Source organism: Varanus komodoensis, unplaced genomic scaffold, assembly GCF_004798865.1.
Source record: "Varanus komodoensis strain SLA01 unplaced genomic scaffold, ASM479886v1 scaffold20_1, whole genome shotgun sequence".
NCBI classification, from domain to species: Eukaryota; Metazoa; Chordata; class Lepidosauria; order Squamata; family Varanidae; genus Varanus; species Varanus komodoensis.
Window position 1 is genome coordinate 20,440,470 of NW_025335587.1, and position 13,254 is coordinate 20,453,723.

Here is a 13,254-nt window from a genome sequence, read left to right on the forward strand (position 1 = left end):
GCGGCGGCTCGACGGCCGATTGGCCGCGAGGGGGCTCGCGGCGGCCAATGGCGGCGGCCGATGGGTGGGCGCCGCCAATGAGGGCGAGCCGGGGCGGGGCGCGGCCACACCGCCAGAGGGCGGCGCGGAGGCCCGCGGACGCAGGGGAGAAGGCGGGCACGCGCGGCGGGCGGCCCAATCCGGGGGGGCGACCTCTGCGAGGGGGCGGGGCCGGCGGGGCCGGCCAATGAGAGGCGGCGGCGAGGCTGAGGCGCGGTTGACAAGCGGGGCTAGGAGACGTGGAAGGGGAGGCGGCTGCATACGTCACTGGCTGTTCACGGGAAGCGGGCGCGGGTGCTCGCGTCACGTCTGAAGGGATCCAATGCAGGCTTTTTCTTACCGTCTTTTTGTTTGTGAATTAATGCTTATTTATATTGTAAGCTGTCCCGGGACAACTGGATTGTGTAGGGCGGGATGAAAATATTCCAAATAAATAAATAAGCACTGGAGATTGTGTTTCTGTTTTTTTTAACCCTCTCAGGGACCGTGTGAGGCAGTTTAGGCTGCACAGCAAGAACAGGGAAGGGTGCTTGGTAGGAGATGTTGTCTGTATGCCAAGCCTGGCACAGCATTCAGCTGACTCGAGAATGTACAACGTACAGAAACCAAGTATTCATCCCTCAGGCAAAAAGTGCATTATGCAAACCAGGCAGGGTCGCTTGCACTCACGTGTGAATCCACCCTTGAATGTTGCACTTCCGACAGATTCAATTTCACCTTGTCCTAAATGATTGCCCCTGGAATGCTTGGACACGGATGCAGCCAGAGGGGAGGCGATCCTGGATCCCGTCCTTGGTGCAGCTGTCCAGGACTGAGATGCAACTGTTGATAAACCAACTGGAAACGGGGGCCATGGCGCTGTCAGGTGTAAAAGTCGAGAGCTCCAAAGCAGTTCCGTTTGGCTTCACCCGAGGAAGCTTCTCTAAGAGGAGGAACTGGTGAAAGGGATGTGCAAGAGCAGAATTTAGGTGGTGAAACCCCTTCAAAGGCCACATCAAAGGCTCCTGAGGAAACCGAACCGTCCTGGAATGGGGGCCGGGACAGCGGGATCCTCCTCCAGCTCAGTTACCGGGCGGAAAACAGGGTTCTGCATTCGTATGAATGCTTTTCAGCCTATTCAATAAACCGTCTGGAATCGGGGTCGTTCAACAGTCAAGTCTGCTTTTCCCATGAAGCTGCTTGGCAGGAGGTTCGGGATGCGTAAAAGGGCCGTCCTTTGCACAGCACCTTGGAAACGGAGCCCTGCAGACCTCCAGCCAGGATGCCTTTAAAAGGGGCGGCTTGCCTGTGTCCCCCCATTGCTGGGCAGGTGGAACTCTTGCCCCCATCTGCCTGAAGGCTGCTGTGGCAGCTGGTTTGCCAGGATGCGGGCGGAGCCCTGTGCTGGGTCGACCTCACTCTCATCCAGTGGGGCTGTCCTTTCTTCCTTAGCAAAGGTCCTATGGTGCCTTAAAGACTGAAAAATTATTACTGTGTAAGCTTTCGAAGGAAAGGTTAACCGCAAGGCGACATCTCTCTCACACACGCTGGGGAAAGGGGAAATGAACCGTGCGGCCCGGAAGCGCTGAAATGCAGATGCCCAGACAGTACATTCGCCAATTAACACGTGTGATTAAAAACAACTTTCGGCTTATTCAAAGCCCATCTCTCCCTCTCCTTTCTGAACCAAAGCCAAAAATCCTAAACTGTTAGGAGAAGTCCTGCTAATGCTCCGGGGCGGTTCAAGCAACCTCCACCGGGTCGTCCCAGCAGAGGAATGCGGGAAGGTTCGGATTCTTCCGGTCCAAAAGGAGAGCCAAGCTCACGCTCCTACTCCGGGTGCCTCCCCTGCCTGGGAGACGGGCAGAGGCGCTCAAAGTCGCAAAGAGCCGGAAGACCGTGCGCTCAGCCCCGGGGGCCCAGCGAGGTTTCTCACATTCATGATTCCCTTGACCTTCATGCCGGAGGTGTGTCCACAGCGGTGCTCAAGCTGGACTTTGCCACCGGCTGGCATCACCCAAGGGTCACAGATGCAGAGGAGCAGTGCCAGAGAGCCAAACCCCTCCAAGCTCTGTTTGCAGAGGGCTCCTCAAGGCTCTCATTGGGAGGGTTGTGAAATCACGGAAGTGCAGCAAGCAGGTGAGGCAGGAGGCATTGACCCTGCCAGCTTCTCCAGAGCAGCATTTTTCCAGGCGAGGGAGAAACGCTGGGAATGACTCACCCAGCCTATCCCTTTGACTTCATGTCCTCACAGATCCTAAACACACAGAAAGCAAAGTTTCTGCAGCACCCTGCCCATGTCTGCCCACACCACAGAAGAAACGTCCAAGGAGAAGGCGATCGATGGGATACCAATGTATTCAATTTGGGCTGGTTGGTGCTTCAAGCACTCCATTCAGAAGCACCCAGAGAAACGGGGTGACGCACGGGGAATGGGTCCCCCGTAAACTTCGCGGCAGTTGACCAGAGCTGCTTCAGATCAGCATGGAGGATGCTCCTCTCGGGCCGTGGCCGAGGTCTGGCTGTCTTTCCCTCTGTAGCCAAGACAAGCCCAGGCCACGGCTGCTGGTGATTAGAAATGAGAGCATTTGAAAAGTCTGTTCTCAAGTGAGGCGAGATGGAGGATTGTGGAGGATGTGATATCTTCCTGCAGATTAGTTGTGTGTTTTAGCCTGCACATCCCGGATCACCAAAAGGGAGGGAGCAGCCAGCCGGGAAAAGTCTTTACACCCACGTTAGTGTCCTTGCCTTGGGTTTTACGGTGGACTAAACACAGAAGCACAAGCTGCTTCTGGCCCTCCTTCAGCTCCAGCCAACATAACCAGCAGTGAAGGATCTGAGGAGTTACAGGCCAAAACACCCGGAGGACCAGAAGCCACGGAAGGAGACCAGCACAAGATGCACCAAGTTACACAGCCGCACCTAGAGGGGGCTGTGAGACGTGCAGCTTGATTTTAGCCCTCGTATATGTAGTGATCGCAACAGCTGCATTGCGGCTCCTCAGAGCAGCCCACCTGCCCGCAGTTTCGAAACCTTTGTGCGCCGGCGCAAGGTTGCTTTCCTCCTGCACACCTGTCTGAGATCCGGCCCTAACTAGGCCTCAGCTCAAGAGGACAGAGCCTGAGCTTCTGCCTGGCTTATCGTGCCCCACATCTCTCTTCCTCCCAGGTGCACAGGTGGGGGATTCGGTTACATGCCAGCCCGGACTGGCAATTATTAATTGATGCTTTTTTCTGGCTCTTTCGACATGTCCTCGAGAAAAGCTGCAAAGCGTGTTCCACCGCGGTGCCGGCCACCGCCCCTCCGCCGCTGGCTCTGCCTCCTTGCGACATGGTCTGAACACTTGGTCGCTGGCGCCTTTTCGCCGTGCCTGCCAGCAGATGCTTATCTCAGCCCAACTCACGGCTAAACTGCAAATTGATACTCCCAGAGGCCGCTTTGGTCTCGCTTTTCTGCAGGCCGGCATCCTTTGTCCTCCACAAATGTCCGGTGGAGGGACGAGACGCTGGCACAAAGTGGGCCGGGGAAGGTTGGCAGCACTGCAGGGTGCGAACACGAACCCGGACAACCCTTCCTAAACCCCCCGTTCTGCTAGGAACTCCTTGAACAGCTGCCGGCAGGGTGACACTTCAGAGTTCCCGCCGTCCCCCGCACCCTCGCAAAGCGGCTACACGGATCGCTTAAAACAAAAATCAAAAAGGTGCCGTGCGAATGCTCAACCCCACCACCCTCAGGGCAGGTTTGTGGCCCCGCAGTTCGAGGCTCTTGGCCATCTTCCGGCTTGCTTTGCGCCCCGTCCTTCCGCTTCCAGAGCTTCCTAACCGCTACTCCTTCCGCTGCGAAACAACAAGCAGAATGGTAACTGCCTTCCTCCAATATCAGGAGCAGTCTACCTTGACGTTCCACTGTGTCCCACGGCCATCCGCAGGTCCACAATGAAGCCCTTCGAAGCTCAGCCGTGCCTGCCCTTTCTCTCCTTTTTCATCCCGCAGCTGTTCATTAAACCCTCGTTCGTGAGCCCCGTTTTCCGACCCTGCCTGTTTTTCTTTTCTAATCAGTCTCTTAAACATTGCAAAAACATCTTGGCCACGAGATTTTTTTTAAACAAAAGAGAGATTTAGCAGAATCCTATAAGCCTCTGGTGGTATTTAAAAAACCCCCAAACCATCCCCTTTTCTGGCCAAGTTTTTAAAGAATATCTGTAAAATTCGTCATCATCACTATGGTGTTATAACACCATGATAACATCATTTTAAACATTAACATTATAGTGGCGTTGTGTTAAAGCAACACATCCAGCTTTTTTCCATGAAAGAGAGGCCTAATGCTTGTAACAGTATAATACTGACATTTTTACCTTTGGTAAAAGTTTTTAAGTGCTATAACACGATTAGCAAGAATGCCATTTTCTTTTAAATGTGATACAAGTTAAGATCCAATATATGTTCAGACAGGAAAATGTCCCGCAACTTCTCCCAGGATTCCTCGGAGGTGTAGGATTCCCCCCACCCCGGAATGTGTGTGTCACTGTGCCCTTAAACGTGATATGGAGGGGATTTCTATGGCATCACACATTAATTAAAAGCAAGAAAGGAAGAAGAAAACTCCTTGCTGTTTGTAAATGCGACCCTACATCTTGTACATCAGGATACACAAGCTGTCCTACAACAGAGGCTGTATTTCTTCCTCAAAGTTTGGGGCCCCAAACTTTAACCCAAAACGGGCAGCATAAATGTGACAATGAACACACCCAGAGTTTGTGATAGCCCATGCCAAAATCCCACACTTTTAAAAAAGACAAAAGTGAGTATCACGAAAGGCTTCTCACTGATGGAGAATCGTCTTCTCTGTTTTTGAAACATCTTGAACTTTCTGCCCTCCGAGAAAGCGACGGAAGAACCACAAGCACAATACTGAGCGATTGCACGGGGTGCTGGATGAGTGTCCTGTTAGAAGTGGGTGAGCCAAGCGTGGCGACTTCAGAGCGACCCCCCGGCCCCCCAGGACGGAAGCCTCCCTCAGATAATCAATAAACCAACACATACATAAATAAGCAAAAAGCAGTTCCAAACCATGTGCTGCTGCGCCCTCCAGTGGCCACTTCCAATTCTGCAGAAAATGAATGGGAGGTTTAATCCTTGTTAGTCAACTGCTGCGCAATTTCGACAGGAAAAAAGACAACAACGCCCATCACGCCCAGTCCTATGCTAGGAGTCGTCGGCCTTTCTTTCTGCCTAAACTTGCCTAGGAGAGCACCTGTACGCCTGGGAACTCACGTCATCTCTGGCATGAAAGCCCGGAGCAGCCAAGATGGGCGACCCATTACCCATCTTTCTGATTTGCTCCCGGAGCACCTGGAAGAACTGGTAGGGAGAAAGCACACCTCCAGGTATTTGGGACTTCAGCTCCCAGCTTGTCTGACCATTGGCCATTCTGACGGGACTTCTGGGAGTCGAAGGCCAAAATGTCTGGAAATCCAGCTTAAGGCACGCAAGGCTCCGGAGAGTTGGAAGGGACCCGGCCGCCGTCAGATCCAGCCCCTGCTCAGTGCAGGACTCAGAGCCATCCCTCTCAGAGGGCTTGGTTGAGGACTTCCCGTGTTCCTTGTACGGAGACTCCTTGTCAGATCAGTTTTCATTCAGTTTGAGATAAATTGGTCCTGCAGAATGGTCTTGGTTTTATGACTGCCTTTTTTTAAATTCCAAAATGACTTCCGGGCCAGTTTACACAAGATCAGAAAAACAAGACAAGAGCTTCTAATGTAATAAGATATGACCCCCAAGGAAAGGGGAGGGGTGAGGAAGAAAGAGCAAAATATTAAGTCGTCGTGTCTTTCTAATGCTGTAGTCCTGAACAATTTCTTGAGAAAACACTGAACGCAAGTTAAAATGGCTTCCATTAAAAATTCCTGTGGAATGAGGTCAGGGTTTTTTTCCCCCAGCCTTGTGTGGGTAGTTGCAAGGGTGGAGAATTCACATCATAATGGAATGTTTTGTGGAGAGTACCTGAAAGTCTGATCTTGTAATTTAGACCGGGAATTCCATATTGATTTCTCTAGTCAATATGCAGGGTGGAGAGCGTCCAGGGAGCTGTTCGCCCAAGACCTGGATCTTGGGGTTGGGAGGCTGCAGCCCTTCTCAGAAGAAGACTTTTGGCAATCTTGTACCACTCACAACTGCGCTCAGTGCAAACAGCCACACCAAGGCCCTCCCTGGCTTCTGTTCTATTCATCCCTGTGTCTCAAAGGGCAGGAAAATCATGAAAGTCTTACATAAAGGGCACACTCTGCCCCTCGGGTCAAACCCTCTAGCGACTGACCCCTCCGCAGCTTGCTGCGCGTTGTCTCGCCCAGCCCATAAAGCGAGGAGCACAACTTTTCAGAAGAAGGGGAAGCAGCGGTGTTTACCCAGAAACTCATCCAAGGCAGCGAGGGCCTTGAACTCGGCCCGTGACTCACACGCCGCTCTGCGGCAATAAAGACATATAACCATGGGCGCCCTATAAAAGCCGGGGAGTCGTGCATCGCCCTCCTCTCCGAGGCAAGCAAACGACTAGCCGGGCTCTTCTCAACGTAAGTGTACTCGTTAGCCTTGCGGCGATGGGTCAGCCAAGACCGCGGAGGGAGGGGAAATTCGTCCGGCAACGCCTTGTCCCCAAGGTGGAAGGGACTGCGGAAGCCCTCCATCTGCTTGTGACGCCGTCCGTCTCGGATCCGTGCATGAACGGCTTTCTACCACAGGGCCAGCTGCAGATGGCACCGGCCGGCTTCGCACGCCTCCTTCCCGGAGTGCCGCTCTTGGTGTTCGCGTTCCTGCCCTGCACCATCACAGGTAGGGAGAAGCCGGGTGTGCGCAGGCTGAGCTTCCGAGCGGCTGCCTTCTGGTGGGCTAGTGGGAGGCTGGGGGCATCCCTCCCCTCCCTCTAGAAGGAAAGTTGGAAACAGCTCCTCAGACAGGCAAGCTAGAAAGGGAACTGCTGTGTAGCTAGGTTTCGATGCAGGTGTCGATATTTCGGAGTGAAACGTCTCCTTTGGGAGCTCGGGAGACAAATGCCAAAGAATCCAGCCCAAGACACTTGCTCTCTGGGGAGGCGGGGAGTCCTGCAAAGGCGAGGAAGGCGAGCGTTCTCGTTCTCTGCACTCATCAAGCGTCGCTACGATGGACGGAAGCCAGTGGGGCTTCGCTGAAGGTTTCTGCCAGTGCTCGGCACCCAAGCCGTCCTCCTTCGGAGTTGCTCATCCTTCGGAAGCCAGCAGGGTGGCAAGGGATGGGGGTGCCATTTTGCAGGGTCTGAAGAGGGGTTTGGGCCTGACGGGTGCCGTCCACAGGACCCCCTTGTCCCAAGTCACACGCGTGCGTGTTTCCCTGCCCAGGCACAGAACTGGCCATCAACAACAACACTACTGATCGCTGGCTGCCCACCGAGCCGGGCCAGGATCAGTCCCTCTCGTGTAGGGTGCAGAATCCCAGCCAGGCTGAGGAGCTACTCTGGTTTCGTGAGGATGGGAGGGTCAGTCTGCAGGAGGGGAACCGAGTGAACGCCAGCGACATCTGCATCTCCCCCGTCTCCGTGGACGACAACGGGGTCTCCTTCACGTGCCAGCTGGCTCGGAATCAATCCGCCCGGATCTCCGTGGTGCTGGACGTTGTGTGTGAGTGACTGGCAAACTGGGATCCGGGTGATGGAGGCGGACGGGGGCAGTTGCAGCCTGTAAGCTGTCCTTTCTTGAGCTGGGAACAAACGTAAGCCAGGCCCATCTTGCTCCCGCAAAATGTAAGATCCTCGGTGAAATGTAAAGTCCCATCCGATACTTGCAGAGAGAGAATTTTTAGTGTGACCACTTGTGTTTTGTCATTTGGGGTCATCACTACCCTGTTTCCCTGAAAATAAGACCTAGCATGATTTTTCAGGATGCTCGTAATATAAGCCCTACCCCCAAAATAAGCCCCAGTTATGGTTATCAGCCAGACGGATGCATTTAGTACATCCATTGCAACATAATTCGGGGTTTGGAGAGTTATGTTCCAGAAGATGACATGACTGTATTTGAATAAATGTAGATTGTTGTACATGAATAAATGTAGATTGCTGTAGATGGATAAATGAATAAATATAGATAGTTGCACATGAATGTAGATTGTTGTACATGAAAAATCAGACAGCACCTGAAAATAAGCTCTACTACGTCTTTTGGAGCAAAAATTAATATAAGACCCAGTCTTATTTTCGGGGAAATACAGTAGCTTCAACACCGCCCCCGCATCTCTGTGTATTCAGTCTGGGGACTGGAGCTACAGGGGAGAACCAAAGGACTGAGGAACGGGGAATGTCTAACATGATCCTTGGTTGGTGCACCATAGTCCCACCCATCTTAGCCGGAGAAAACCTTACGTCCGTACAAGAAGAGGACGACGCAACACTGAACTGCCGCACCAAGGCCAACCCTGTGGCCGAGATGACGTGGTATAAAGACAAGCTCTTCCTCAGCCTGACGGAGCCCCGATACCGGATTTTACAGAGCAGCGAGCTTTTTCAGCTGGTCATCCAGAAAGTCCAGAAATCCGACAGCGGGAATTACACCTGCATGGCGGTATCCAGCCGCGGAAATGCGAGCTGGCAATTCCAACTGGTTGTCCAAGGTAATCCTGCATGGACTGGCCTGCCCGAGAGCAAGCAACCTGCCGGCGGCTGCCTGGCGGTGCCCCGGGGCAGGGGTCCGTTCCGTTTATGTCGGGCTGGCAGCGGCAGCCCCCGAGCTGTCGGGATGGCTGCGTGGCCAGCCGTGGGCAGTGCCCCGTGGAAGGCGTGACGGCAGCACTTGCAGGCCCGTGCCAGGGCTGCCTGGGGCCCGGACTCTGCCGGATGATAGAGGGCTGGATGTCCGGCCCTGGGCGAGGGAGCCAGACTAGGCAGCTTTCGCATCCCTCCAGCTCCTGAGCAAGGCTCCTGGGAGCCCGTGGCCTCACCCAAGCATCTTCGGGACCCAGCTTGCGTTCAGGTCCTTACGCGTACAGTTGGGGCTGAGCCGCAACTGGGATCCGTTGTAGCACATGCTAAACTCTTGGCTGCAGCAGGGCCATGGTGCTTGTGCCCCTGGGGATGTGCCAGAGGGCCTCCCGGACTCTCTCGACACAGGGCGGTCCCTGACACAAAGCCCCTTGTGCGGTGGAGCTCCCGGTCGGGGAAGCCGCAGGATGCACAGGGTCTGGTCTGCGGCTCCGCCAGTGTCTCATCGGCATGCCGTTATGGGAAGCACCCTTCTCCGGATCGCATCCTGCCCGCCAGCAGGTGCCGTCTTGGGTGGGCAGGACCAGCAGCTCACGCGCCGTGAAGCTCCAGTGGGTGCTCACCAAATAGCGTGGGCCCTGTGCACAGCACCCACCCCAGGCGGGCACCTCTCTCTTCTCTCGGCAGACAGGCAGCTTCCCTTCCCGACCGAGGCCGTCATCGCTGCCGCCGTGGTGGCCGCCCTGACGATCCTCTTCGCAATCGTGGCTCGACGAGAGAGGATCTTGAAGGTAGGAAGAGGGGCCCGGGCCCGCCATTGCAAAACCAGCATGGAGGGAGGACTCTGTCCTTGGCCAGAAGGTCTAGCAGGTAGGGAGACAGAGGCGGGTTTAGGCAGAGACATGCCACGAAGGGCTGCGTGGCCCTGTGGCTCAGGTGTGCAGGCCTCTCTCAGTCGGAACATGCCTTGTGGGGAGCCCACAGATGGAAAAAGCAGATCTTGGGATAAGAGGGCGGGAGACGCGTCTGTGCGTCAACCGGCAGTTGTTCCACCAACCTCGGATGAGCAAGCCGCTTTCCAGGACTTGGTGCCACAGAGTGCGCAGGGCGTGCCTGTCCTTGGGAAGACCGAACTGAGCAGGGTGGTGCCGGCTTCCAGGCCCCAACGGGGCGTCTCTCCAAACAGCCCCTCGTCCAAGAGAGAGGGGTGCCAAGGAGCAGGCTTAGGGTGCAGGAGGTGGATTTGGAAGTGCTTCCAGGCAGCCCGGCCATGGATGGACCCAGCTGTCCACGGAAGCCGTGCATCTCCGTGGCTGGAGGCCTTCGATCAGAGCCCAGGCGGCCCCAGCAAGATTCATGTACCCCAGCAGCTCAGGCCGCTTCCAGCTCGGTGCAGAGGAGTGAATCAGGGAGGCAAAATACCAGGGACGCTCCAGTTCAGCTTTGGGGAACAGCAGACACCCAGGTGGAGGAAGCGGCTAGCGTAGCCCTGAGCCAAACCCCAGACCCACTGGCCCCTGCCAAATGCCCAATTTGGAAGCCACCCGGTCAAAATCAAAGGTAGCCACTGCTTGGGCATGTGTTTTGGATCAGGATGCAAAGCTTACACCTTCTTTTTATTATTTTAAGTGCTGCATGAAAAACCGCAAATCACCCAACAACACAGCACTGTAAGTACTTATCTTACTGCCTCTTCCGGAGAAGGTTTGGGGATGACAATTTGCACTGCGTAGCCTGGTACTAAACTTGCTCGGGGCAGAGTTTGGGAAGTGGAAAATCACCTCCCCCGGCACCAATTGTGCTTCTTGCTGCACTGCATTCCACAGAGCAGACTTCTTTCTCTCCCGCTCTGAGCCACCCTCGGACGGCTCTGCAAAGCCCTTGTCCCACTTTGCCAGGGGCGAGCTTGGAACTGCAGCGGTACCTTTCTCTTCTTCCAGTTTCTCTGCTCTTAAGCAGAGAAATTCCCCTTCCTTCGTTTCTCTGCTCCTTCTTAAGCACGGGAAGGCAACCTCCAGGCTGGTGCTCTGTAACGCCAAACAACATGGCCAGAACATGTGAAGGGGGGGAAGGGCTTCCGCCTGAAAAGATATGGGGAAAGCATCTTCGGATCCCCTTTGGCAACTAAAAGTCTTTACCTGAGCATAAAACGTACTTTGTGGGATCAAGTGGCAGGAACTGTGGCTCTAATTGTGGCTAAAAATATTTTGGATGGTAAATACGTTGGTTTGGATCCTCATTATTAGCAGCTTGGAACATGATGGTTCTGTCTTGTACGCCTGTCTCAGAAAATTCTTAAGGTAACTTCCAGCCGAATTAAACCATGTCAGACTTAAAAGAAAAAAAAGCAATTGGTCACTCCATAACAAAACAACTGAAACATTGGCGATGATTCAGTGGATGCATTAAAGAGCCCCTCAGAGGCGTGGGCAGAGAGGAAATTCTCGCATGGCACTGATAAAAGGTGTCTTGCTGAAAGTTTTGCTGGCGCTCAGGTGTGTTCAGGTTGACTTCTCTTCCTTCAGGTGAAGGCGGCCTCACCTTGACGCAGCCTCCTCTGCCCCGGAAGCACAAGCTACGGACAGCTCCTGTTACCGAGGGGTGCCCATGACCCTCGCTTGATTTGTCTTGGAAAATGTCGCCCAGTTCCTGTCCTTCAGGGCATGCAGCGGCATCTCCGTGTCAGTGAGGAATTCACACTGACCAGACCGCAAATGTACCCGCACAGTCAAAGATTAACCTGCTGCTTAAGTACCATGTTGTAAAGAGGTAATTGCTGAATTGCAGGTAACAAAGACTTTCTGGGACTAGATCCATCTGGCGCTCACTCAAAAAAGCATCCGCAGGGCGGTCTGCTCAGGCAGGCACGGCCCCCACTGAGGTCAACAGGACACGGTCCAGGGGAGGCACGCACAGCCCTGGACAACCCCGAATTAAGGCATGAGCCGGGGAGCCTCAGGCACGTGGGGAAAATGTCTCCCTCCGGCCAAACCCTGCCGGATTGATTTCTGTTGATCGCGTCCACTGCTAGTTACTGGCTTAGATCCAAGTACTCGAATTATGGTGCTGTGATTCTGCCTTTGCACTGTGTACCGCTTTGGTAAACGCTTCTGTTAAGCAGTGGAGAAATTTATTAAATAAAAGAATGCCTGTGTGAATTCTTTTGTGTGTCTTTATCCCTGCTTCAGGCCAGCCTGTTTGCATTTTTAAATGCTCTAGATAAACCTGTAGGCTCTCAGAGTTACTCCTTGGCTAACACGTCCCTCAGGATTCTCGCCAATTCCACTCTCAAAGCTTCTTTGGGCACAACCCAGTGGCCTGCAGAGGCTCTCTAGATGGTGGCAGGCTAGGCCAGAGTCCCAGCTTCAACCTCGGGAATGTCTTCCAAGGTGGGCACCCTTGGTTTAAATCCAAACCAGGCTCAGAAGGGGGCCGTGGCATCCGTGCCCTGGCGCCTGGAGAAGCAAATGAAGGCAGGGAGTCCTCTCGCCCTCTGTAGCCACACTGCTGTGAGGGGAGCAAGCCATCCAAGTCACCAAACCAAGGGCTGCGATCCCATGCGGGGAAGCCAGCCGCAGCGAGCTCAGCAGGACTCCTGCGGAAGGGCTGGGCTGCTGGCAACTTTCCCTGCTGTGGGGACTGAGCCAGGATGGGGGAAAGCTGCTTGTCTGTGGTGTCAGGCCAGCATCCGTGGCCTGGGGGTGGCGGCCGTGGAAAGCGCTGGCAGGTGCTTTTGCTGCCAGGGCTGTCCGCTGCTTGCTGCACAGAAGCCACAGGGGACCCTGCCTGCAGCCGTGGGTCACAGAACAAATCGAGCATCACCCCACTTTGAGAAGGCAGGCAATCCTCTCTCAAGAGCACCAGGCTGGGGCAGACGGTAGAGAAGGATCACGTCACACTGCTCAGACGCTGCTCAGAGCCATGGCTGTTCCGCAGCGGCATCTGTGCTGCTCTTGGCCAACTGACTGCTCAGCTCGTCTCTCTCTCGTTTCCAAGCAAGTCCACACGCTTTTTAGGGGGCCATCTGGCTGCCCCATGAACCTCAACGTGCACTGGGGAACAGCCTGCATAATGCCAGTCATTAAAAAAGCGTCCTGGAGCAGCGTGAAGGGACCAAGAGCAATGCAAAACTCCCAACTTCACGCCCAAGCTGTTGGGATCAGGACTTGCGTGGCCGGCCAGGCAAGGGGATCTGTGCTTGGTGTGAAAATCAAGCGATGCAGCTGCCAAAAGGGCAAATGCTATTTTGGGATGCAGTAACAGAAGTATGACTTCCAAATCACGAGCAGTAGTTGTTCCTCTATGCTCCTCACCAATCCGACCTCGCCTGGAGTCCTGTGTCCAGTTCTGGGCACCAAGATTTAAGAAAGATGCAGGGAAATTAGAAAGGGTTCAGTGGAGGGCAACAAAAATGACCCAGGGTTTGGAAACGCTGCCCTGTGAGGAGAGACTGGGAGAAATGGGCATGTTTAGCCTTGAGAAGAGAAGACTGAGGGGGGCACGATATCC

General features: G+C 54.4%; 2 protein-coding genes across 4 annotated transcripts in view; one reads left to right on the top strand and one right to left on the bottom strand.

The window, feature by feature from the left end:
* The window catches only part of CPD (carboxypeptidase D), a 42,242-nt gene that overhangs the window by 25,815 nt on the left and 3,173 nt on the right, over window positions 1-13,254 (bottom strand). The window contains exon 3 of one of the 3 annotated variants that reach the window (XM_044429937.1): window positions 5,091-5,127. The exons of 1 other annotated variant lie outside the window; for it this stretch is intronic. In XM_044429937.1, coding sequence (XP_044285872.1) covers window positions 5,091-5,127 — 37 coding nt within the window. Of the gene's footprint in view, window positions 1-5,063; window positions 5,128-13,254 lie in introns of all 3 variants that reach the window. One more of the 3 variants, XM_044429936.1, reaches the window with a different exon arrangement.
* On the top strand, window positions 6,617-9,275 carry TMIGD1 (transmembrane and immunoglobulin domain containing 1). Its single transcript, XM_044430051.1, has 3 exons — window positions 6,617-6,848; window positions 7,346-7,669; window positions 8,379-9,275. The coding sequence occupies exons 1-3, from the start codon at window positions 6,617-6,619 to the stop codon at window positions 8,825-8,827; spliced, it is 1,005 nt and encodes a 334-aa protein (XP_044285986.1). The 3' UTR covers window positions 8,828-9,275.

What these genes read in the sequence shown, in the direction of transcription:
- TMIGD1 (XM_044430051.1), top strand. Translation starts at nt 6,617, where the DNA reads ATGGGTCAGCCAAGACCGCGGAGGGAGGGGAAATTCGTCCGGCAACGC. An exon ending in CCTGCCCTGCACCATCACAG is followed by an intron (nt 6,849 to 7,345) that starts GTAGGGAGAAGC and finishes TGCCGTCCACAG; the next exon opens with GACCCCCTTGTCCCAAGTCA. An exon ending in CGTGGTGCTGGACGTTGTGT is followed by an intron (nt 7,670 to 8,378) that starts GTGAGTGACTGG and finishes GGTGCACCATAG; the next exon opens with TCCCACCCATCTTAGCCGGA.